The sequence below is a fragment of the Ambystoma mexicanum genome, chromosome 1p, assembly GCF_040938575.1.
Source record: "Ambystoma mexicanum isolate Mex_15411 chromosome 1p, UKY_AmexF1_1, whole genome shotgun sequence".
NCBI lineage: Eukaryota > Metazoa > Chordata > Amphibia > Caudata > Ambystomatidae > Ambystoma > Ambystoma mexicanum.
This window is the reverse complement of record NC_090921.1, coordinates 619,927,183-619,952,430: the sequence shown is the minus strand read 5'-3', so window position 1 is coordinate 619,952,430 and position 25,248 is coordinate 619,927,183. Positions and strand designations below refer to the sequence as shown.

The 25,248-nt window shown below is 44.7% G+C and overlaps 1 protein-coding gene across 1 annotated transcript in view; it reads right to left on the bottom strand.

The window, feature by feature from the left end:
* Nucleotides 1-2,252: 2,252 nt before the first annotated feature.
* Nucleotides 2,253-25,248, bottom strand: part of LOC138577197 (kelch-like protein 24a) — a 39,854-nt gene continuing 16,858 nt past the window's right edge. The window contains exon 3 of the mRNA XM_069649611.1: nucleotides 2,253-10,994. Coding sequence (XP_069505712.1) covers nucleotides 10,679-10,994 — 316 coding nt within the window. The 3' untranslated portion in view covers nucleotides 2,253-10,678. The remainder of the gene's footprint in view (nucleotides 10,995-25,248) is intronic.

The following is a 25,248-nucleotide window of genomic DNA, read 5'->3' as shown; positions in this document are numbered from 1 at the left end:
CATATAACACACTAACACACACACACACACACACACCCAATATAACAAACATTCATCGTACAACAATAACCTAGACATTGGACCTCACCCTTACGGATACAACAAGCCAGTGCGAGCATTCAACCCATCTGCAAGCCAACACACACACAGATGCCAGTTTCTCCTGGTTCTGGACCTGTCCTGTTACTCTACCCTCACTAACCAACCCCATCCTCCTCCTTATAGAGTCACGTGACCGCCTGGAAACTGCATCTCCGACCGTAGAGGTGTGCGGTATAAATCAACATAACATAACACGCATGTGAGAAACATCTTAATCGAGTCAGGCTGTAACTAATTCTGGACAAATACGTACAATATTATCCCAAGGGCCAGACAAACATTAACACATGCAATCCCACGGAAGATACCGGAGGATGTTCTTGCCCTGGCACAGAGTGCCCCTTCGCTAGGCCTGTACTGGGATTGTAAATCTTCCACCGGTTATGACCAATACCTGGACTGTCCTGAATCCGGGCTTGCGCGGACACTTTTTTCAGATTTAGATGTGGAAATTTAGCCCTGGCTTTGTGAACCCATCATTCGGGCTTGACATTGACAGATCTGTGTCCTCATTGCACAGGTATTAGAGACAGAGTTGCACTTTATCCTTCTCTGCCCAAAGTACATCATTTTAAGGAGACTACTATTAATGTCCTTCCTCATTGTGACCAACGTTTGCAGCGCTACTGACACCTTAGTGGCTTGTAGAAGAGTTTAAAATATGTGGCCTGTAATTGCGCTGCGATAAATTATGTATTCCAATCTAGGAAAAAGGCAATATCACAGCATACCATGATCAGATTGCAGAACAGATCTGTCTCCCCTAATGATACTCTATGGTTGCACATGTCTTCAGCTAAAGGGCACTAGACACTTTAAATATTTGGTAGTTGCTGACCTTGCCAGTCAATATTCGAGAAATTCAGTGTTTCTTTTTACCTTCCTGACTTTTTATCTGGCTTTGATATTTTAATATGCTACCCTTTGTTTCCTAATGTTTTAAAGCATGTTTAATCATGCTAGGCACACTTGGGTTCGAGAATGAATCGATGTAGTCATTAGAGCCAGTGTGCTTTTATCAATTGTTTTATTGTCTAATTGAAAATCTTTATTTGTATGTACTTTTATTCTTTACCCTTAGACTGCTGCTGTACATGTATCTTTTTAAACTCGACTTTGGCTTAATGTGTACTTAAGAACAATTTCCAAATAAAGTTTATTGATTAGTTGATTGAATCTCCTTTCAAAGGGGTGGGGTGACATTTCATAAGCCCCATAGTGGTAAAGCAAGGCCTTAAACCATTTTCGCCTTATTCTACAGATTCTTCTTGAAGACGAGGGCATCATCACTAGTTGGGCGGTAGCCCATAAATGTGGCGGTAACAGGGGTTACTACCGTATTTAAGGGTCTGCCCAATCGTGAGTATGGCGTGTTTACCCCCAGCTCAGAGCTGGGGTAAACATGCCGGAAAAACTCTGATTTTCAGCACAATTGCCACTGGTGGTATTACAGTGTGGTAATTGTGGCGAAAATTCCCCATTGGGTCCAATGGACCCACTGGGGAATGGGGAGTAACGGTTAGCTCCCAACCCGTGATACGGTGGTAATACAGTGGGACGGTTGGGCGCTAACCCAAATAAAGTTGGCCGGTACCGCCCAACTCGTGATGAGGCCCAGAGTATGGGCATGAAGGGGAAATATCATTTCCACCATTCATGCCTGCCTCACATCCTGAGAGCATATGGTTCAACATCAGCAGGCATTTTATTGCTTTGCTGGTGTTAAACTATTGGATTCATGTGGAATCCAGCTGCATTCAGCACCTGCGAATAGCAGGCAGATCCCATAGGAATACGTTGTAAATGCTGTCAGCAAAGCGTCATTTGCAAGCAGTATTTACATTTTCGACAAAATGCAGCGTAAAAGCAAGGAGTAAAGGCAATTTCGCTATTTTTTGCTGTTTGCATTTCCACTGCGTCCTACAAAAGTTGAAACTGGGAGCAGGGACCCCAAAAGCAAGCAGTTGGTAGCTCCTATATGCACTTTTAATAAACAATGACCCCCAAAATGTTTTATTTAAACCCAGCCGAAAGTGTACCTCCTTTGAGTGTAGCAAGACTTTTAACTTGCTTGAAGTTTGCTGTTGTGCCTTGACATTTTCCTCTTTTAGAGAACAGAATGCCAACATATGTTTTTTTTTCTGTTTGAATTCATTTTATTGAGAATAGGTACGTCAGAACATGCATTTCAATTTAACACACATCATTTTGAAAAGTATATCCAAAATACAAACTGAAGAAACACCCGCTGCATTTTCACTCACCCCATCCTACTGGAACTCACTCCTTTCTCCTCCCTCCTATTAAAGGTCACAAGAAATATCATTGTGCAAACAAACAAAAAAAATCATCTAGCAAATTATCAACCAAATAAAGTTATCCATACATGTAAAATAAATCACTATTTTGCTGCTTCAATGTCTACATAACCTTCTTTGGTAATAGGAGAACTTAAATACTAATGGGGTGGAGGGTCCGTGAACTAAAATATTGTCTCTGTTTCGAAAGTGCATGAGAGTAGGCCTCTGGACCCAGGCCTGAAGTGCAATGTGCAGGGGCGTTGCTAGGGGGGGGGCAAAGGGGGCTATAGCCCCTGATCTTTTGGGTGTAGCCAAGGATAGAATCTCAGGAGCTACAGCCAAAAGACTAGCTAGCCCCCAGTCCCAACTGTAACGACATCAGCATAGCCCCGGGTCTTTTCCAGACCTAGCAACTCCACTGGCAATGTGATTCTTTACATTTGCAAGTGTGGACGGACCATAGTGTCCCTATCCATCGGATTATTTCTTCACTCAGTTATAGTCATTCCACTCAGCCACTAGATCCGTGATGAATATATCCATGCAGTGCCATGCACAAAAGAGGCATTCTGGTATTCTTTGCAACTTAGAATTGTATAGTAGCCTGTCTGTTCTACCCCGCCCCCTCCCAAATTTACCCTATTTGTGTAAGGCACTTTGAAAAATTAAGGATTGCCATCAGACATGAAAGAGTTATCCCATCAACCCTAGCCACAATAGCCAACAGTGAAGGCTCATGAGAGTTGTAGTCCAAAACATCTGGAGACAACTGCTTATTGTATTTGTTCATCACTTCATCTCCCTTTATTCTAATACTTGATCCAGATCAGGCCATTGGGAATAGATCTATTTGCAAGAACACACTACCAGCCTCTTAACCTCCATAATAACCTCGGAGGTACCAATTGTGGCTATGATGTGGGAGGCACTCCATGCAAAAAACTCTTAATTTCGTTTAAATGGCATGCGCCAAGAGGTTGTAGCAACATTACCTGCATTTTCCTCTTTGATACCCAGTGATTTACTTAAGACTTATAGGCATATAGGGGGGTCCTACTCCTAGGATTATTACCCACCACTAAGCTATTACCTGAGGCAAAGTCGAGGGCTATAAGTTGGGGAAGACTCAATACCCGCACAAGCAACTTGCGATGTTAATTTAATGTACATGGAACTAGGGATAATAAACTTTACGCATTTTGTGTTTCATTGTGGTTTGTTAGTTTGAGGAATTGACTTGCACATGCTCCTGTGTGGCTTTACACAGCTAAAGATAATTGTTGCTCTGCTGCCTGTTGGACTGCTGCTCAAGTCATAATGTTTGAAACAAGGTCTACAGGCTGCATTCTGAGAATTCTGATTGGCTGAGATGAGGTCTTGTGAAAAAATGACTACTGGTCTGCAGGAGTGCAGTGATGAGTAGTGTCTAAAACACCCCCTGAGCCTCACACTATTATGAGACCATCAGTGATCCAAACATAAAGACCCACCCCTGTAAAAGACACACAGAGAATTCAGACTTTGAGAGGAAAAGAAGCACTGTAGGTGAATACAGGGGTGTAAGCAATTGACTGGGATCATATGAGTCACTAGGGCCCCTTAAGGAAGACCGGGAGAAGAGGACCACCTTTACGGCTTGTTTTGGTGCATGGACAGCATTGAGCGAGGCATCTTGGTCCTTTTCTGCAGTTGAGCCGGTTTCTAGATGCCTGAGCCGCGCCGTTTCAGTAGTGAGTCAGCAAAGAGTCAGGCTCTCTTTTGATCAAGTCAGCATTTGAGATGGGTCAAGACAATGGCTTGCAAATGGGTCGAGTGTGCTTTTGGGTCAAGTCAGACAATGCTTCTGGTGGGTCGAATCTGCACTCTGGATGTGGTGAGTCGGTTACTTCCACAGCACAATCTTGCAGTCTAATTGCAGTGTTGATGCACTTCAGTGGTCAAGTTGGCATCAAGACGACTTGTAGAAGCAGGTAATTTTATTTATATCTGTTTTTAGCACTGGCCCTACCCAGAGGGTGTCAGAGCACTTTACATGGTTCAAAGGTTGAAAAAGGTAGGAGGTGAAACAGAAGTTACAAAATATTTTCAGGATAGGATAGGAAGGTTGGGATAGATGTGGTAGTAAGGGAGGAGAGACGGTTATGTGTGGGAAAACAAGTATGTTTTGAGGCTCTTTCTGAAGGTCATGATGGGGGGTGCCATATGGATGTAAACCTCGAAAGTGTGCCGTGGTATGGGAGCCCACTGGGTAAATGCTTGTTTTTGTGGGCACGTTAGTTTGCAGAGTGTAATGTATAGAAGATGCTGGCTGCCTTGTCTGGTGTTTGTGTGGGTGATGGGTTTGAGTTTGTCATGAAGGTAAGATGGGCTTTTGGGGTGGATGTCTTTGAAGGTAATCTGTGAGGTGAGGGGAGCCAGTGGATAAGCACCTCAAAGTACTTGAGTGCCAGAACCTCTGTCCGCAGGTCCCATAGCAGCACGGAACAAGCTGAGGGTGCTCCAGGCAGCCTTAAAGTGTTTTGAGGTGGTAAACAGGGTTCCAAGCTGCTTCTGACCTTCTAAGGCGCTGTGATACCCACTGCAGGGTGTCCAGGGGCAAGGTGATTCCTTTTTTCCACACTTCCACTCCAGGAAGAATTCCTGGCACCTGCAGGGATTCTTCACCTCCAGTGAGCAGAATCCTGGTTGCAGTGCACAGGCAACAGAGAGGACTTTTTACTCAGCGGTTTGACCCCAAATGTGCCATTAGGGTGAGCAGGGAGAAGTCTTCCTCCTCAGATGAGCCTGCTGTCTCACCTCCATGACAGAGAACTTTAGAATAAACTGTGTCCCCAATAAAGTTCCAGGTGAATCCATCTTGCCTTAAAGTCCAAAGATGAATGAAGTAAAGGGAGAGTTCCCCCTTTTAAAGGCAAAATGTGACAGGTGATTGACCCAAAGCCAGCTGGATTTCAGGGTTCTAATCAAGGCTACTTTCATAATTGTCCTTCTGATGTCATACCAAGACTGCTTCGCCTGCAGAAAGTAGGGAGGGGGGAAAAGGGTTTGGGGAGCCCTTGAAAAATCCAAGCTATTGAAACCCCTCTCTGGGCTACTCCAACTGCACCAATTCAGCTGTCTGTCAACTTCAAAAGGACTCCACTAGTCATTGTGCACCTGGTTACCCTCTGATTGCAGCCCAGGTACTTGCCAACCCGGCCACACACCCGCACTGCCGCCTGGCAAACCCTTGCACTTGGGTCTGTATCTGTAACCCTACAGTCCCCCCTTTTTCTCTGCACTTATCAGACACCCCCTGTCTGTGCCTCAAACCTAGCACTTGCCACTTGCTGGCTGCATTACCACTTGTTGTTTTTATTCCTTTGCTCAGCAATTTCCACTTCTCCCCTCCCCCCTGCAATTTCCCCCTTCCCTCTCCCCTGCACATGTGCATTCTCAATGTTACTGGGCCTAGTTAGATCGTTGTTTTTGTTCTCCCTTGTTCCCCTCCTTTGCCTTGTCGCACTCTGAACCACATGTGTATGAGCAAGGCCGCCTTTCAATGACCTGTTCCCATGTGACGACCTGCAAAGGGGTCCATGTCTCCTGGAAGAAGATGTTGGCCTTCCTCAGGAGAATCAAAAGATAAGCTTACTGGGCTGAGACCCACATGGCTGTTGTGCGTACACCCAGGCCAGATAGCAACTACAGGCCTGCCCTTCTCATGGACGAGTCACCTCATCATCTGTTATGTTATGTTATTTGGCATTTATATAGTGCTCTATATATCAGTGGTATGACCTCAAAGTGCTGGTATGTTGAACGCCTTCGAGGACCGCAGTCCAGGTCAGTCGATAGAGTATGGAGCTATAGGATGCTTGGGTGCACTGATTATGTGCGCAGCTGATGAGATTGCTTGATGGTAGCTGCATCCTAGCATTAGGTGTGGTGGTATTTTGATATCAGTTGAAGATGTGTGTTCTGGAGGATGGACAGCAAGACTGGGTTCTGGCTGCGTTAGGCCTGGGTAGTACACTTATGTGTGCAGCTAGGCCGATTTTCGTGAGGTATAGCTGTGTTTTATCAGAATGTTGGGTGTCCATGACGTATTGTTCGTATGTGAACAGCTGGGCCAAATTGATCAAGGGGTATAGCTGCACTTTAATTGTGTGTTGGTTTAGAGTAGAGAGTGAGCATAGTGATAGGAGAGGTCAGTGTGTGAGTGGAGGTTTTGATTGAACATGCTTGCTTTCCAGATTCCAAGTGGGCGTTTGCGAATGCGGCGTTCAGAGAAACTTATTCATGACTATGTAGTCACATTCAGTGTCATCTATGCTTGCGATCACTTTGATCATTTGTCATTTGGTTGCACAGTCTCAGCAGCTTTAGATGGTCTTAGTCCGTATTATGGAAAGAGCCAGGTTTTTAGAGCCTTGCGGAAGACATTTAGTCATGGGTGTGTCGAATATGTGACAATAATAGGACATCCACATGCTTGTGGGTTTGTAGATATGTGCTCCCAGTAGCCTCCTTGTCAACCAGACATGGCTTATATTTAATTATTAATCCACTGCCAACAAGCAACTAGGGGCACCCACTTATTATATTTGAAATCTGGGGTACTTGCAGTTAATAAGCCACCTCTGCCTGTTAGAACGTTGGCTTGCAGTAGCTGAGCGCCGGAGTGTGCATGCAACCTTTGAACCTGCCGTGTTGATACTGCGGGGCAGCTGCTGGGGGATGTCAGGAGGCTGTCATTGTCAGGTGCATGGCACACTATGCTTTTTGGCATCGTATTATGTAAGTGAGCCTCTCTGCTGAGCTCGCTTTCAGAGACAGAAATCCGTGCATCATTTTATTTTGTGAAAATCAGAAAAGCTTAGTCTATCTCATCTTCACCATCTGGTAGTTGACCTGTCACAGGTCTATAATGCACTGCATGTGCTAGTAATGTTGTAATGCACTTGATTCATGTTACTCTTGTTTCACCCTATCCCGTGTGAGAGTTTTGCGTCCAGTCATTGACAATGTTTTACTTGTAAATCCTCCAAAGTTCTCAGGTTAATAGTTTAAGAGTCTCATATTTATTGTCAGAATAACGATCCTTACTGGAAGGTTTGGTTACGGGCAATTGCCATGTAAATGATTTACTGTTAGAAATATTTTAGTGCTTTGACTGTAAGGTCTTGAGTTAACTCATTAGGCATTGGTTGTCTGCACGCTCTCTAACTCTGAGATCATGTCAACAGATCATTTAAAAAAAAAAAAAAAAAGTGAAGACTCATCTTATTGACCCCATCCTTCAATCTCCTTTCAGGTGTTTCCCCTATGGAACTCCTCTTGATTTCCCCAGCATTGTGTTTAGGGGTTAAATTCCCTGTTACTCCAACAAAAACACTACAGGCCTCATTCAGCAAATACCACTTTGGCGGTAACATACTGTTCTGCCATGCATTGCTGCTGATGGGGATTGTTGGTGGTACTATTTTACCACCACCAGGGGTGACAGTGTATGGCCACGTTTTATAAGGAATAGAATATTCCCTACTGTACTTGAAAAGGATATTGTAAGTCAGCTCGGAGTTCCATGACCTTATAAGGGAACTCGGCCAAACTCCTCTGTGACTTGCAATATCCTTATATCGTATGGTGGGGGTACCTTTCCCCATGTATAATCTGTTTCTGCTCGTTTACAAGACTCCTACTTTTTTATTCTTTCACACAGTGTTTACTGAGCTGATTTCATTTATAAACTTGAGCAGCATATGCTAACACATTGCCTTTAGTTACGGGAGCGTGGCCTATCCCAATCTATCTGCATTCATCTCTGTAGGCAGGTACTTGTGCTTTGTTTGTTTGAGGCCGACCTTTTACTTCTTGGGCCTTCAAGTGCTATGTTATGTTTTGCCTTTTCCCTTTTGTTTTACACATAAGTCTCCTCTGCTTTGCAAGTACTGTCCACTCACATTGTATTGGACCCAGTACTGTCTGTAGCTTTCCTGTAGCTGATTCATGATGATGTCATCATTTTCCTGGCCCAAATAGTTGGACTTCGCAGAGTTATCAAAGGCAATGGACATTAAGGATTGGCCAAACAGATATGGGTCAGTCCCCTATAGCGTTAGGTTCCCGGGCATCTGCTTTCCTCTGGACGTTTTCTCTATGACATATTGTATTTGTCCCCTTCCAGTCAATTACATGCATCTCCTCGTGTGTTTGTTTTAGCATGGGTGAGTCTAACTAAGCAGTTGGACTTGCACTCCATGTTGCCATACCTGGGCATTGAGGCCGATCAGGGCATCCTGGTATGTCAAGCCGTAATAGCACCCAGTGACTTAGGGATCAGCTCGGCGCTGAGTAGCACTCAATACGTGGGTTTCAGCAGAGCACCCCAGGGCAGCGGAACTAGCATAGTGGCATGGTGTGATGGTGGTGTGTTGTTAGAAGTAGATGCCAAAAGTGTTGATCGTGCCATATACCAAGCTAGGGCCAGTTAGGCTATAGGTTTGTACCTTGACATGAAACGACTGAGTTTGTGTGTCAAGATGTCTGCGAACATTTCACGCTGTGCCGGTTCTATGATGGCCAAAGCGGTAGATGCGTGACACCATCCTGTTCTATCGTGGATTGGCCGGTGCTGTGCGTATAAGCCGCCAGTGATGGAATGGAGGTGTATCACAACTCGTCTGTGTCTCTGCATTGCCAGTTATCTCACCATAGATTCCTGCTCTTCATGCCGCGTAGTCTTGCCTTACTCCAGTAAGTCTTTTCTCTATGCTCATTAGCTTCCTCCTACAGTAGACCATTTCCAGTTGGCCTTCAGTCCTACTCTGTGGGTAGTCAAGAACTAGTAGGATGTTATGGGGGAAAAGGGTGGTCCCATTCGTTGGATTAAGAAGGCAGGAGTGAGGCCGGAGATTCCTGATCCTCTCACAAATGGGAAGTGTGGTCACAGGACACCTTTCACTTTTAGCTCAAACACTTTTTTGCCATTTAACTGCAGAATCGTTCGGGTCCGCTTCCCTGAAATTAAAGAAACGTGGTGATAGAAAGCTTAACTAGTCCCTCAAATAGATGTAGAGTTAGGGTCTACAGCTTTTGAGTAAAGCGGTGCAGGTGGTTCTTGGGAGGTGAGAATAAGCAGCTCTCTAGGAGTCTGTGCCTCATGATAAAAGTGGCTTCATAACTGGAATGGCCTCTTTGATTCGGTTAACGCCTTGGGAGATGCCATTATCCCTCCCAGTAAAGTTCCAATTCTTTCCCTCATTCTCCTGTCCGCTGTCCTTTCAGCTTAATGATGTCTTTTGCTGGATCCTGCTGTGCCAACCTAGTGTGGATGTATGCCGACAGAATGACAAAAGAGGAAAAAACAAATAATTTTTTCTCAGTTCTGGAATCTCTGTTGGTTGTAAATCTCCTTATGTACTTAAGCCCTTGCTGCTAAGTAAGTTGTCATTGTAAATCCTCCTCCTCCTCAAACAAGCTTTCACTTAATAATTGCTTGGCACTGCTCTGTGGCCTGGCCACCCTGGAAGTTGCACAGCCATAGGCCAGCCTGGAACTGGCATCCATACTTGGCTAGAGATGCCATGCAATTCTCTCTTAGATTAGCCTCCGTTTCCCTGGTTGAGGAAATGAGGAAATGACGCTTCCTGCCCAGAAACTCGCCATCTCAGTGATGGAACCTATGTGATAACTGGACTACTTATACACCTACTGTTTTATCTTCATTCACACTGCTCACTTCTCCATGCGCCTTTCCTTAGCACTTGCCTGACCTCGAATGTGCCAAGGACGGTGAACGCTCTTGCCTCAATCCTGCCTCAAACCCCTTCCACCCATCCCTTCTCCATGGAGTGCCGCAAACCAAATATGTTGCAGTGACCGTCTTACACATAATAAATAAATAATGGAGAGATGTAGAATCCTAGCCCCTGGCTGTTTAATGTCTTAATGTTCAATGTCCCATCAGCTGTGGTGGAAGCTCTATTAGTCCCTCCTGCGCCGATTGGGATCCTAGGTAGGTTGCACACTAGTTGCAGGGCTCAGCGTGCAATCTGATGTCCATGGTTCTGAATCCCAGGAGGACTGATTAGCTCTTTCATCCTTTAGAGGTCGGTAAAAGGAAAAACATTGAATTGGGCAATATTAACAGCCACTATTTAAGGGCTAAAGGGCAATTCCGTTTGTCGTGTTTGATGACTGGTGAACCGTCCATACCATCAACATTGATGTTCATGCTAGCCAAGAGTAAATGAGTGTCCTCATTAAACAGATCCCTGCTGGGCGCAGACCCCTCACCACGCATCAAAACGTCGCACAGTGACACAACCGCGGACTGGGAGAGGGCAGGGAATGCTGGCATCCGCCACCTGACACAGGTCTATATAGGGGTCAAACAGGACCATGCTGGGGTCTGCCTCGGCCACGCTGCCCCTGCTCTGTCCCAGCACATAAACCCGGCCATTCGCAGTTGTGCAAGCCATAAAGAACTTCCGGTTCAGGCACTCTTCATCCACCTGGCTCCACTCATCAGTGTCCACATCAAAGCGAAATGTCTGCCCTCCGATGGTGTAGATCGCCCCATTCAGGACTGTGGCGCAGAGGTCATATCTAAGGTGAAAAGAAAAGGCTAGAAGTTAGATACGGTGTACACAGTGGGACATGTACAACATTCATTCAAGTCACCATCTTCACTGGGCGTCAGGGCCTCCATGGTAACTGTTCCTAAGGGGAGTGAGTGGCCCTTCAAACCATCAATGTGAAGCCAGATGTTGGAACCTCTACGAAGTGATTACGGCCAGCTTTTAGGTATAGATGGGTAGACAGAGTTCATTGGGTGTCCCAAAGAAGGTCCCAGTCCTACAGATTCTCCCATCTGACATGCATAGTTGTATCGTGTCTGCAAAGTTCACACATATCCATAAACCAGTCTTCAACATTAGGGCATCTTCCTTTCTTCCAGAATGTCAGCACATTTACCTTAGCACCAGTAAAGGCTCTATTCAACTATTTCCAAGCATGAAATAAGTCAGGATGAAAATAAAAAATGACTGTCAAAGGCTCCACTCATACCACTAGTGAAATCCTTTGCAGACCAACTCCCCAAAAGCTGTAACTTGAGGGCAGCCCCAGAACATATGTGCCAGCGGTGCTCCTTCCCTTTCACAATCCCAGCATGACTCGCTATCAATTAAAGGAAGTTTAAACCTCTTTTCTGGGGTGGGTAATTGCACAGCACAATTCACTGCATGGCATATCTAAGATTAAGGTCGCAGTTCCTCCTTTTAAGCCCTTAACTTATGCTATGTTTTCATGTGTATATGGCCTCCTGATATAGGTTATGGTATCCAAATGCTTTGCCTGTCAGAAAGCGCTAAGGACGAGTATGTTCGTCCTGCATGCCCATATGGAATCCACTGAGGCTCTTCCATACGCCCTTCCTTATTGTTGTCAGCAGGTCAACCTCCCACGACTGCCTATACTTAATTCCCAGTCCAGTGGGATCCTGAACAGAGGTTATGAGCCGGGAAACATGCCTTCCCGAGATTGTGGGCGCTTATAAGCTTTTGTCCGGTCCTGAATGCCAGAAATAGTCAAGGAACACACGGTTTCAAGCAGGTCTTCCAAAGGCTGCTGCCTCTGTCTTTCCCTCTCATGGAATGTATATTGCTCATCAGCATATTGATGGCTGGGCCATTGAAAAGAGCTCCCAGAGATATCCAGTAAAGGATGAAGCTGACTGGTATGAGGATGCAGCCATGGCCACCTTGCATGTATGTCTGGACGGGGCCATGAGCTGTGGTTTCTCATCTAGATAAGCCGGTGCCCGTCTGGATGATGGGAGGTTATCCATTGGTGGTGGCATTGGTAGTACACAGGAGATGAGTTCAGCTGTAATGCTGTCAAGCCAGTACTAAAGGGGGAAACGCAGGGCTAGTACACTCTTTGTATAGGAAGCCTGATTCCCTAGTAAAATAACACACAGCATTGTTCACCTGTGAATATATTCAGTCAGCACTGACTACTATAGGGTCAAACTGAAAAATGATAACAATGATCATGCGTGGTCTGAAATCATAAAATTTAAGGGTGGCACTCTTAATTTGATTTTTGCATTTTATTTTATAATGAAAAATAGCCTGTGAAAAAAGGCTGGCCTAGTTCCATGCAACATAATATCTTGTAAAATAAAAGTCAATAAAATTAAATGGGTAGGATAAAGCTCCCTGTCTGGCTCTGTGTACGGTTGGGAGAGTGGTCTTGGGGCCAGGTGCCTCCATGAGCAAATTCATAATGGGCCAGGATGCTAAATGGGGAGGATCCCCGGGGCACTCTTTAAATGTTCGTAGGGATTAGTCACTTAAGCGACACCATATCCCTGTTAACATAGGCCATCAACTATGCGATCTCTAAACCAAAGCAGTCAAGTTGAACAATAGATCCTTGTTCGGACCCACAAAGAAATCCACAAACACGTGGATTCTATACCAACACTGCAGGGAACATGGGCTATCAAAACTCCTAGCCTTTCCAAATTGATCTACATGCTGAAACATTCACTTCAGGTTCGTCAGAGGCACCGGAAACATTCCCTGACTACACATAAAGCTTTCAAAATGGCCACTGTGAGTCTTATAGACTTAGGCCAGCTCCCCTCTCCACCCCCCAGCTTCATTCTGACCCACAGGAAGTTTAGAGCTACAGCATCTCCCATCCTTCAATTGACTGCCACTTATAGGTACAGGTCCCCAGTGGGAGTCCCACTCAACACAGAGAGCCCAATACAAGCCAGTCAGTCCAGTCTGGCCGTGTGGGTTGCCAGGGTATTACCCAAATTGACCTTTTACAATTGACCTTTTGTCCTAATTGACCTAATTATGGTGGTCCTAATTGACCTTCTACACAATTGACCTTTATGTTATTTTATATATGTATTGGGTTGGTTTTGGATTATAAATAATATAAGGGGATTCGGTGGAAGGTTCCCGGGGGGTTTTGGATTGGACGCAGGGTTGCGGGGGTATACCCCCGCATTTATGTCCTAATTGACCTTTTAAATTAGGCCAATTCTCCCAAGGTCAATTCTACCAAGGACAATTGTGAAAAGGTCAATGAGTATACATCCGGTTGCAGGAGAAGGAGGCTCACTGAAGGCTGGAAGGAAGAAGACCAGGAAGCAACAGGAAGGGTTGCAGCAGAGAAGCGCAGGAGGAAGTAGCGAGCGCTAAAGGTGCAGAGAGGCAGCAGGAGTGGAGAAGTAGGAGATGGTAACAACAGAAGAGGAAAGGAGCGATGAGATACAATTTGAAGTGGTTTGGAATGGGGGAAGAAGGAAGTAATACCTGGAGTGCATTGAAAGATGAGGGAAGAGAAAAGGAAGGAGGTCAGTTTTGGAGAGGAGTGGAAGGGGGTGGTTACAACAGGAGAGGAAATTGGGCAGAAGGTAAAATCTGGAGTGGATTTGGAGGAGGTGATAACAAAAGAAGAAAAAAGGAAGAAAGTGGTAGTTCCCAAAGTTGAGAGAAAGGAAGCAGGTAAGCGACAGCGATATCCGAGCAGAGTGAGCACAAAAAAGTTATGGTAGTCCAGGAGAAGAAAGTAAAACACCAGAGTCCGGGAGTGTGACAGAACGAGTAGTAACATCAGATGAAGGTGCTACAGAGGAGATGAGGCAAACTATAGCAGCAAACAGAAAATTCCATGAGGAAGAACAGAGCGTAGCCAGCCAAAATATGCAAATTCCAGTAGGCCAGGTTATCCATAGACAGGTACAGAAGGTGGAAGGAGGAACTAGATGGGATCAGGGATAGTACAGCTAGTATATAGAGAAATATAATGGGCCTCATTACAAGTGAGGCAGTAAGGGGTTAACGGTGCCAGTAAAGGTGCCGGCGCCGTTAACCACGTCCCAACTCATTACGAGGTCCACTTGCGGGACCCGCTCTGGATGTCTGGTCAGACCAGATGTCCTTTGCGGGTCCTGCGAGGGGACCAGCATGCTAACAACGGGCCTGTCATTAACGGGCTCGTTGTTAGCAAGCTTCCCATTCCGATTGAGCCCTATGGGGGCTCAAATGGGAATGGGGATGGTCCAGCTCTGGTTTCCCTGAATGAGGAAACACCGGGCCCTCCAAAGTCGGAATTGCCCAGTATTTCCCCATTTAGAGACCACAGACCCGGACCAGAGTTTGGAGGCAGCCATGCCCTTAATAAGGACATGGCTGCCTCCAAACTCGTAATGAGGCCCAATGTCTCTAAGGTTTGTCCATGGGACCCCTCTAAAACGCTCACTGCCAACTATCACCAATAGCCCGGCCACTACCGAATTTTTAAAAGTTCAGTGAACTAGAATTACAGGACACCAGATCCTGAACCCCAATCCAACTGAAGGAGAATGTTGTAAAACCCTGTGAGCATGCAAAGGCAGAGCTGGGGGCGTGGGTGGAGCAAACACTTTTGAGCTCTAAAGACTGGGACTTTGATGCCAGAGGCAAGGGGGCCTGGCACCCGCAACCTGCAGTTAATACCCTTACCTGCAGAGGACCATCCTATTTTCACCATTTGTTGTTCTTCATATGTTTTCTGATTTTTTTATGCAAAGTAAGTTCCCAATTACTGTTCCCTTAGCCCACTGACCATAAGACCTAATTAACCCACTTTGTGGTCTTGGCCTACTTCTTGGTTCCCACTGCCCCATACATGAGAAGGAGTTATTCATTAACTTGACACAACAAGATGAAAAGTACAGTGCAAAGTACACTTTTTAAGCAAGTCTCTTTACTATGTCCTTACTGGCTTAGTACAGTATGGGACTGGCAGGACAATCCATTTCAAGCAAACATGGTATTCCAAATACGTTCTTCAAAGTGCACCCAGACATGTAGTTAAGATACGCACACTGAGCCTGAAGACAAACTAAACAGTTACTGACCCCTCGTTCTTCAGACAACGGCGACCCACCAAATAAGCCCTGCGACACTGTAAATCCACTGTGTCTACAATGAACAGTCGTAGGCACTTTTAGTTATATCAGTCTCTTATCTCTACTAGGAGGGCTACACAAACATCATGGACAAGAGTGATACTGCAATTAAACTAGTCCACTAGGGGTACTATGCTGCCACAGTGGGACAACTGTAAATAGAGAGAAACCAATTGAATCAAGTTAATGATCAACCAGGGGTGACAAATTATAGGACACGTGATGTGAGCTATTTGAACCTTTTGTCCAATCTGGTAAAGACCACATCAGATATCAGTGCCTTGACAGGTCCAAGAAAAATTACGAGAGGAGCACGTAGGAGTAGGGGGAAAAACACCAAGGCAGATGGGGACACCACTGCCTGACGACTACCCAACAGGACGGTAAAGGCAGAACATCACTGATGGATGTTATCTGCCTGCCCTACCTGATTAAACAAAATTAACTGGAAGATCTGAACCTCAATCTGGCAGTAAGGACAATGCAAACTTCAGCAATCTGAAGCTATGCGTCTGCTGTGTGCATGGTGTGTGAAGCTATGCCCACCCTCTATGCAACTGCATCTTAACAGCCTATTGTTGACTATTCTGCCTGGTTGCATGTGATTTTATCGAATGATAAAACAAAGAATGAATTTCGAATGAAGAAAAAACATCTTTAAAAAACTAATTTTTTTCGATATTTTTGGGGGTGTCCCCGCCCGCAATCCGCCTCCTTTTTATAAAAAATATTTTTCGACCACTCCGAAAACTACTATTCCCATTCCAAACCATATATTATATATACATATATATATATATATATATATATATATATATATATATATATATATATAATATTATATATATATCCAAAATTCTATTTTTAAAAAGATGTTTTGGGTAAGTTTAAAAATGCATTCTTTGTTTTCTGTTCGATAACATCACTGCATACCATTCTGACTCAGTCCAATGTACAATTGGAAACGTACCCTCAGATAGTTGACATTTATTTGCATACATTGGGAAATGACCAAGACATTTTTTCTGTGCGTTTACGACATTTAACCTAAGGCTTTTGAAATTAAAGCATGACATCTACCACATGCATGGCTCCAAGTTAAATCTGCTATCTCAGTTTAAACTAATTCTCAGCTATGTGATTGAAAATGCAACACCTATTTTAAATAAACCCACACAAAGACACTTGCGAAACTACAATGTGTTTAGCATTTTATTTTTGTATTGTTTACAATGACTGCACACATAAGAAACTTTAAAAATGTGCAATTTAATTGTTCTACTATTTAATTCGTCAGCATCATGTATGCACATCTAAGTGTGTATTTCGTATTTTACGTTTGCTTTGTTTGAATTGACTGCACAAAAGTAGACTTAACTGTGCCTCCAACAGTTTACCTTTGCGCTATTAATTGACAGACTTCTGACATGCCTTTATTCTGTATTTATAATTAAATATACTCAAACTTTTTTACCCCTAGGCTCGGAGTTGCAAAAGTTGTGGTTTGTGTATAGATTTGATAGGCATTCTTTTCAATTCAGTACATTATTAAAGTGCATTGAAGGGCCGAGGATACGGTGTTTTGGTGCTTTGTCAATGAGCCAAAATAAATTAACTACAAATTAAACTTAAATTAAATCAATGCTATATAAGGGGAGGGGTTAACAATACTTTTTTAAACACAAGCCAGAATGTACCTCCCCATCCCCTTCATGGTGCCCTGCCTTAAGTCTTGCCTTGCATGACTGCTCCTAGTTGCCACCCTGCTGCCTGGATGTCTTATAGTGCCTCATACAATCTTCTATGCACTAGAACACTTACACCTGTACAGTGATATGGGTGCTTCGCATTCTATAGTGGTTTAGCTAATGCTACATGAATAATTAACACACATTACACAGAACAGGTTAATAAACACCAACTGAGGACATAGAACACAAAGTAGATTTGTTGATTACAATCATATGTGCTCTAGTATTCTCTGTAATTCTCAAGCTCTCGAAATGGTTTCAAGGTGTTGATGTTTCTCCGCATTACAGGATGCTACCTTCTTCTGATCTCTGGGGGAGATCTTATTGTGGGCATGGCATATTAGGGTGGAAAGGACAACAGTTCTGAAGACCGCTCTATATCGTGGGAAGATAGCCCACAGACATGGAATGGAAATGAGCCCTAACCCAACCTTGTGGAGGATAAGGCAAGAACAAGTTGCCTCATGGCCAACAGGGAAAGGCACAGCCATAACCAGATTGCTTTGGGTGGTCTACAATGGAATGGTGTTGTGACACACTTAAGGGATAGCCGCCCCGCTACCCGATCATGTTTCCCCTTTATAGGACCAAATTGGTCAGGATCAATAATCTGGGGATAAAGCAGGGAAAGTCATTTTATAAGAAATCCATCCATGCGCTGTGTCACGTGCCTCGCCTGGGTGCCAAAGTTCCCCTAGATGCTCAGCCAGGACTACTACTCGGCATCCTTCTCTCAGGTGGTCATACCGTTCTTTGAGTCTGAAAGCATTTGGAGGAGACCTCCTCCCTGTACTGGCAGAGTGGGGGCCCAAGTATTCCTTAAAGAGGGGGACCTAAGTCAATGTGCATGGTCTCTCACCTGGTGTTTCTGGATTCAGAAAGTGTCAGCGAATACCCCGCCACACACACCCTTCTCGAAGAGCAACCTGCACCTTACACCCTGTTCTCGCTGTTAAGAAAAACCCTTAATTTCCATAACCCTCCTTTGGGTTGGGCTAACGCTCAGTGCTGCTCTGGTACCTATTTATACCAAGGAGCCACTACACTCTTAGACTGTTACCAGGAGAATGATGTCACCACTTATTCGGAAAGATGCTTGTTACATAGGGAACATTTCATAAATGCAATTAAAAACACAATTTCAGGGGAACCAGCAGGGAGCATTTTGTCAAAAGGCGTATGGGTTTCAGGGGGATCATATTTACAGCAGGAGATGTTAGAAGGTGGAGAACGGTATTTCAGAGGGGAGACAGCTCAGAAAAAGGGCACAATCTCAAAAGGGAACTTATTTTTAGAGAAGGGCACATTGTTTAAATACAGCACATTTTCAGACGGAGATACATTATCAGTGAGAGCGCATTTTTCAATGGAATGAAAACCCACCTTTGGAAGGGAGGATTAAAGTTTGAGGATCACAATGCCCAGGCCATGATGAAAATCAATTGAGTGCTGAGTAACTCAAAGGCCCTCTTAGAGATGGGCAGCAAAAAAGGAAGGATCCTCGTGAGTAAGCAGATGAAGTGAACAGGTACTCCGTCAAGAGAGACAGGATGTGTGCACCGAGGGCAAAAGAAGCCTTTTCGAGAGGGTGACAAAGATATCTAATGGGGTTGGTCTGTAGTTTGCCTGCTTTCGTGATAAACAACGCGGGTTCCATATAAGGTACGTTAAGTACCTCACGGAAGGGTCAGAAACATGGTGTTTACTTTTGCATGCCAACTTTGAACATGGATGATTCGATTCTTACGCTACCGTTCTATGGAAATATTACAGGTTGCTCTTATATGCCGCATTTCTTTTGGCTGCAGATGATTTCACAGCACGCGGTGTGCATAACAGAACAGCTATCCATACACTCAGGAACCTTTCCTAATAAACTCAATATCGACTAAACACTCCACCGTGCCAGTTATACTCATATATTTCTACCACAGTTTGAGGATTATAAATTAGTAGAGACTTATTTTTAATTTTTCACCAGGCACCTATATCGAATTGATTAACAAAGTTACCTGCAAACCTTTTCGAACCAACTACCACTCCGCATCATTAAATGGATATACAGACATCAAGAAGACGACGGAGTGTGACATATTCACTAGCGGTGACAAGATATGTTTGAAGTAAAATTCGTGAGACTTCTAGGTTAAGGATTTATAGATATCAACAAAGTACTTTTTCTGTTCTTTTGTATTATTTCGGATTATCATTATCCTTAAAATTAAAGAACACAGAATCTATCAAGCTGAAATATTTTGACCAGGAATCCATTCTGAAAGTTGATGTAAATCTTAAATTTGCCCTCAACTAGACATGAGAGTTTATTGATAGAGTTATTCAAGAATGTTTTAATTGATAATTGTTATTTTTTTAATTATCATAATGCACCTCTATATCAGTGGGATTCAAACTGTCGGACTGGTCCCTGTAGGGGACTTCGGAAGATTACAAGAGGGGGTCAGAAGGCTTCTTTAAATGGGAAGATTGTAATTTCCTTTAATAGAAAATATAATCCGTTCTGGCACTTGGGGAAACAACATTACTTTTGCTCAAGCATAAAAGGATTGAAACCACGAATCTATATGGAAGTGTTTTCCATCCCATGTTAAGGTGCAGTGGAGTTGATCCACTTCAGTGGATGGCACTTAATGTAAAAGTAGCATGCCTGCCAAGTGGCACCATGCCATGCAATTAAGAAGATGCTGCACCTCATTGCGTCGCCTTAGTCGACGCCTCCATCTCCTCCAGGACCTCTGGGCTGGGAAGCCTGCGCTGGCTGCCTCTTGAAAACAGGATTTCGTTTAAAATGGAGTGACTGAGGGTGCTTATAGGGCATTGAAGGGTACCAGACCCCGGGTTTTGCAATAATCAATGTTATGCTTATGTACCCTTGAAGGCTCTTTGTTTTTCAAAAATTCAATTTGCTTTTTGGTCCAGATTCAATAGGGGAGGCGTAATGGGTGGTAGAACGTTCACGGTCTAAGCAGCGCGTCTCTGGAATTTTCCCCATGGAAGTTTGTACCAAAACCTTGATTAGCGTGGGCTGCAGAAAAATTTAAAAGCCTGCATATTCCATTTGTAATCTGCTACATACATTTTTCTGTTTTATGAGATTTTGGGTTTTCCCAGCCTCCCCCTTTGTTCACATCGTCATTAGGTCTCTTTAAGGTATACAAGCACTGTAGAAACTGCGAACCAGTCAGTCAGTCAATAGATTTATTGCACATGGTTAAAAAAAGAGAAATCTCCTGAAACTCTGTTTCCCTGAAAAGTAACATGAATTTACTTGTCTAAATTCCACAAAAGGACAGCTAAATCACCAACTGTAACCACCTTGTGTAAATAAGTGAGAGCAAGTAGGTGATGGGGAATGGATTATTGGACGGGATCCCTGACTCTTAGTAATATGCGTTATTGCTGACCGCTTTACTTAAGTATCCTTTAAAGAACGGAAGCCTGCAATGTCTGGATAAAAACCTGTAAATCATTTTCGGATCACAGTCCATTTGCCACCAGGGCCGGTCTTTGCGTCAGGCAGCCCAGGCAGCTGCCTGATGTCAGTCTGCCTCTAGGGGGCGCTGCACAGCAGTCCACAGTGCTAGAATACACTTGTAACACGTTCGTTTCCTAACATTATAAAAATGAATGTGCCTGTTCATTTTTATAATGTTAGGAAACAAAAGTGTTACACGTGTATTCTACCACTGGCACTGCTGCAGGCTGTGGCCTCGGCCCTCAGGCAGGGCAGTGCTAGAATACACGTGTAACACGTTCATTTCCTAACATTATAAAAGTGAATGTGCCTGTTCATTTTTATAATGTTAGGAAACAAACGTGTTACACGTGTGTTCTACCACTGGAACTGCTGCAGGCTATGGCCTCGGCCAGGGCAGTTTCTAGTCCATTTGGTGCCCAGGGCGAAACACTAGGAATGCGTCCCCCCCACTCCCCATCCCATGCGCCACTCCCATCGCACCCCATGCTCCACTCCCGCCGCACCCCGTGCACCACTCCCACCGCACCCCGCGCAACACTCCTACAGAACCCAGCGCACCACTCCCTCGCACCCCGGCGCCATTCCCAAACTACACCGTTAAGGAACTCCTACCTAAAGTCAAACAGTCTTTCACACAAGGAATGAATTGCCATTTGCAACGGTGGGCCACTTTTTCACTGGTGCCCAAGACAATTTTATGCCCCAGTCCCACTTAGGCTGCAGATAATGAGGATTGGGCACACCAACCAAGAGACCATGAATATGGCACAGGATGCAGTATGTACAACCAACAAAGAACACAAGATGCTGAAGGGGGTTTGGAGGCAACCTAAACCAAAAGGGCAATGACAAGGAGACACCTGAACCCAATAAACAATCACTTTAACATTCTTTGAATGGGAATCAAGGATTATGCTTTGATACAGTAAAGTCTTGACTGTTGTAAGGATACATGGACCAGGATTATTTATTTATTCATGCAATGTTTGTCGGGTACCTGCATATTTATTTATTTATGCAATGTGTGTCGGATACAGGTATCCGACAAACATTGCATAAATAAATAAACAAATAAATAAACCGGTTCGTAGCTTAAAGAATATTTACTCAGCAACACTGGTCAAAACTATTATCCACATAGTGAAGTAACTCATCACCAGTGCCATGGAAGTGGTTTAAAGTGTAATTGATATATAGTTTGGAAAAGAAGCAGCATGAAAGAAATAGCGCTGCTTTAAACTATTATTTTGGCCATTTTCTGGACTTGCAGGGACGCACCATTGAACCAAACGGGTCGGGGCCCACGGTGCATCCCTGCAAGGCACGCACACTCCTCACAGCCCACTGCACCACTGCACCTCCCCTCCCATCTCAATGCCAGCACAAAACCATTTAGTGACTAATGGGCCACCATTAGCAGTTTCCTGCCAGCATTGTGATGGAAGGGGCTGGTTTTAGCTGCAGTGGGACCTAAAGTGTTTTTATTGGTGTGTTTATGCCCCCACCCCAAATGGAGCAAAAGTGGTCAGAGGGAGCCTCTGACTCTAATATCACGTAGTACCTTTGTACTACGTGACATTACAGTCGGAAGGGGCAGCGCCAGCACCTGACCTGTGGAACTTTCCCCACGTCAATGCGCTGCCCCACAAACTGGGGAATTCCATCCCCTCCAGAGACTCCAGGGACTGGGGCAATTGCATCCCCTGGGGCTATTGCGCCCCAGGCAGTTGCCCACCTTGTCCGGGCCAAGAAACAGGCCTGACCTCGACCCTCAGGCAGGGCAGGGCAATTGGCAGATAAATTAGCAACATTTGTTGCTTTATTACCTTCCCCCGGCCCCAGGTGGCGCCGGCGCAGCTGGCACCAGCCAGGCCCATGGGCGCACGTGCAGTGTGCCCTCCTCCAGGCTATGGGCGTGTACTGACACTGAAGTGTGGATCGATTGGGGTTGGCTGGTGTTGTCGGCCCCGGCCATTACAGAAAAGAGGAGCGAGTGGGTCACTAAATCCTGAAGTTGTTCCCATCACAAGCACACACTGCCAAGCAGCAGCAGAATCAGCAAATACAAACAGTTTCTGCATCCTGCCCTCACTGATTGGCCTTGTTTCAGCAAACCCGGCAGTAACTACAGCCTGCCGAGGCAAGCACACTTCTTTCCTCCTGCTCCCGGCCTCGTAGGTGAGGCCTATTGCTGCATAGGAGTTTTATTTATTTTAAAATGGTATTGCAGAGATGACTGTGCCATCCAAGAACAGCCTCTGGAGGCCACAAAGCTAAATACTTTTGTCAAGGCTCAAGTAGTCATGAAAAAGGAAGCAAGCACTGGTGGTGGACTCTCCTCAGGAGATCAAAAGGCCGATTCTCAGAAGACCTGGGCAGAGTGTCACCGTCAGCAGATCTTAGACAGTTGCACGTTCCAGCAGGGTAGGGTTGGATTGGTCGGTTCATTGGCCGGGCCAAAGTCACTTCCAGGGCGAGGCCCTGGGGGCCAGTACCACGCTTGGGCCGGTTTGGGGTAACTACGCCCCCCTAGTTCCCGCTCCCGAGCATATTGTTCATCGTTCCTTCTTTCCTGGGCATGCACTGCTGACTTTATTTTAGTGCAAGAGTTTCATACATTTCACTGTTCGCTCAGACTTGTCTTACTCTTCTTTGTTGTTGTGCTTCTTTTGTTTGGAATAGTAATCACGCTGGTCTAACGAGATAAACAAACACCTACACGAACGCGCCTTGTGAATGATGGTGTGAAGGATGGATGCAGGCGCTGGACCAAAAGCTGAGCGAAGTCTGCACAGCAGCTGGCTTGGGAAAGCTACTCAGCAACTACAGTAGAAACCGTCTCCGTGGACGGTTGGCCCATCTTCCGTATAATGCAAATACCCAGACTTGTAGGATGCATGCTTCACATTCTTTGTTCCATTGGGGGTGACAAGCTGTAGCATCAATTCATGGCCTTTAAAATACCCTGCACGGTGCAGCTTCCGATCTCCTTTAACAAAAACGCTGGGATCTGGCCATGACTAGCTAACGCCACATTAATCAAAGCCAGGTCTCTAAAGAATGGTTCAAGTGTTGGGGAATCACCTGCTCACACTTTCTGTCGTGTGACCAACCAGTGCGCAAAAGATGTTTCAGAGCATGGGGCTCTTGATGCCACCCATTTCTGCATTTGATAGACCAGCAGCTAAACACACCCTGGGGAGGCAGCTCCTTCTGCATACTCCATTTCTCTGCCCAGCTCGGGACAATATTCTTTACCATAATGGAGAATGTGAAAAAGCGCAGGGCTGCAAGGCTGTGGGGTGAGGGTGGAGGGCAAAGCGCACTACGCTTGGGGTACACTGGAGATGCTTCCCCTGATACCCGAAGTACTCCAAGTCCCTTGAAATGAAATTCGTCTATACACTGCACAATGTGCAAGGGCTGCTGTTATTCAAGCAGTACGCGACTAGTAATTTGCAAAAAGTAAACTTAACGAGTCCCAAGAAAAGGTCATCTTCCACCCTTTAAGAATTTGATTGTTTTTGTTTTTATGTTGGGATGGTAGACATCGTTTTTCTTTGCGATCTTACAGTTTCATGGTGCTGTCGGGAGCTAAAATGAGTGATCACGAAGGAAACATTTAAGAATTTGGAGAGTTCACGAGCATGAGCGAAACAAACCCCAATACTCGAACTGCCATTTCTCTTCCGCGGTAATGCACTGCAGTGTGTTTCAATGTAAAGTCCACATTGTAATGTAATAATTTTAGAACGCCACCTCTCTAACATTAACATTATGAGCTATGTTGAATTGTACATGCATGTTAACTCTCTGCATATGTTTAAAGTAGACTTTACCACTCACATGCAGTAGTGATATTGTTTACGTGTGTCCCTCCTAAGTATATTTAACTTCCCGTGAAATATTTGATGCAATACAGATTGCCTAAATGCATGTATTTTAATGCTGAGATAGATGGGCTTGTACAGCTATCGGTGGGTATGTTGCTGGTGCTTGTTCTTGGAGGTTTGAGTAACACTGTTCAAGACCAGTTCATCACCTTTTAAGAGTGGCTAAATGTTTGAGGTCATAGGAATGACATTAGTGTAGATCTGAAATTGTCGATTCTCTGACCTGAGTCACAGCAGCAAACTGGTCATTGTTACTAAAAATGAAGAGCAAAAGCAGCCAAACAGAACCAGGCCTGTTCGGATTTGACCCTCTTATTGCTGTTTTCTGAGGTTCATGAAATTCAGCAGATGCCAGCATTGACAATTTTGTTAAAGGCATGGTCTAGTAAAAAATGTTATTTAAAAAAAGAGATAGGCAACATAAAAAAAAAAATACTAGCATTCTCTTTTTTTAAACTTCCTATGTAAAATTTTGAGCTATTCAAGCTCAAAATTCGCAAAAGCAAGCACATGGGCGCATCCATTTTGTGAAATGGATGCCCTCCTGTGCTGGCTTTTGCTTTTGCGGCACTAATGAAGGAAAAGCCAGCCAGCTGTAGTAAACAAAAGCTACCGCTGGGTGGCTTTCCCTTCATTAGTGCTGTACGCGGAGGACGGGGACCAGAGACTAGAGCAGGAAAGCTGCAGCTGAATCTCGGTAAGTGCTATTTATTTTTTTTTAAAAATAAGCACTAGCTGCGGT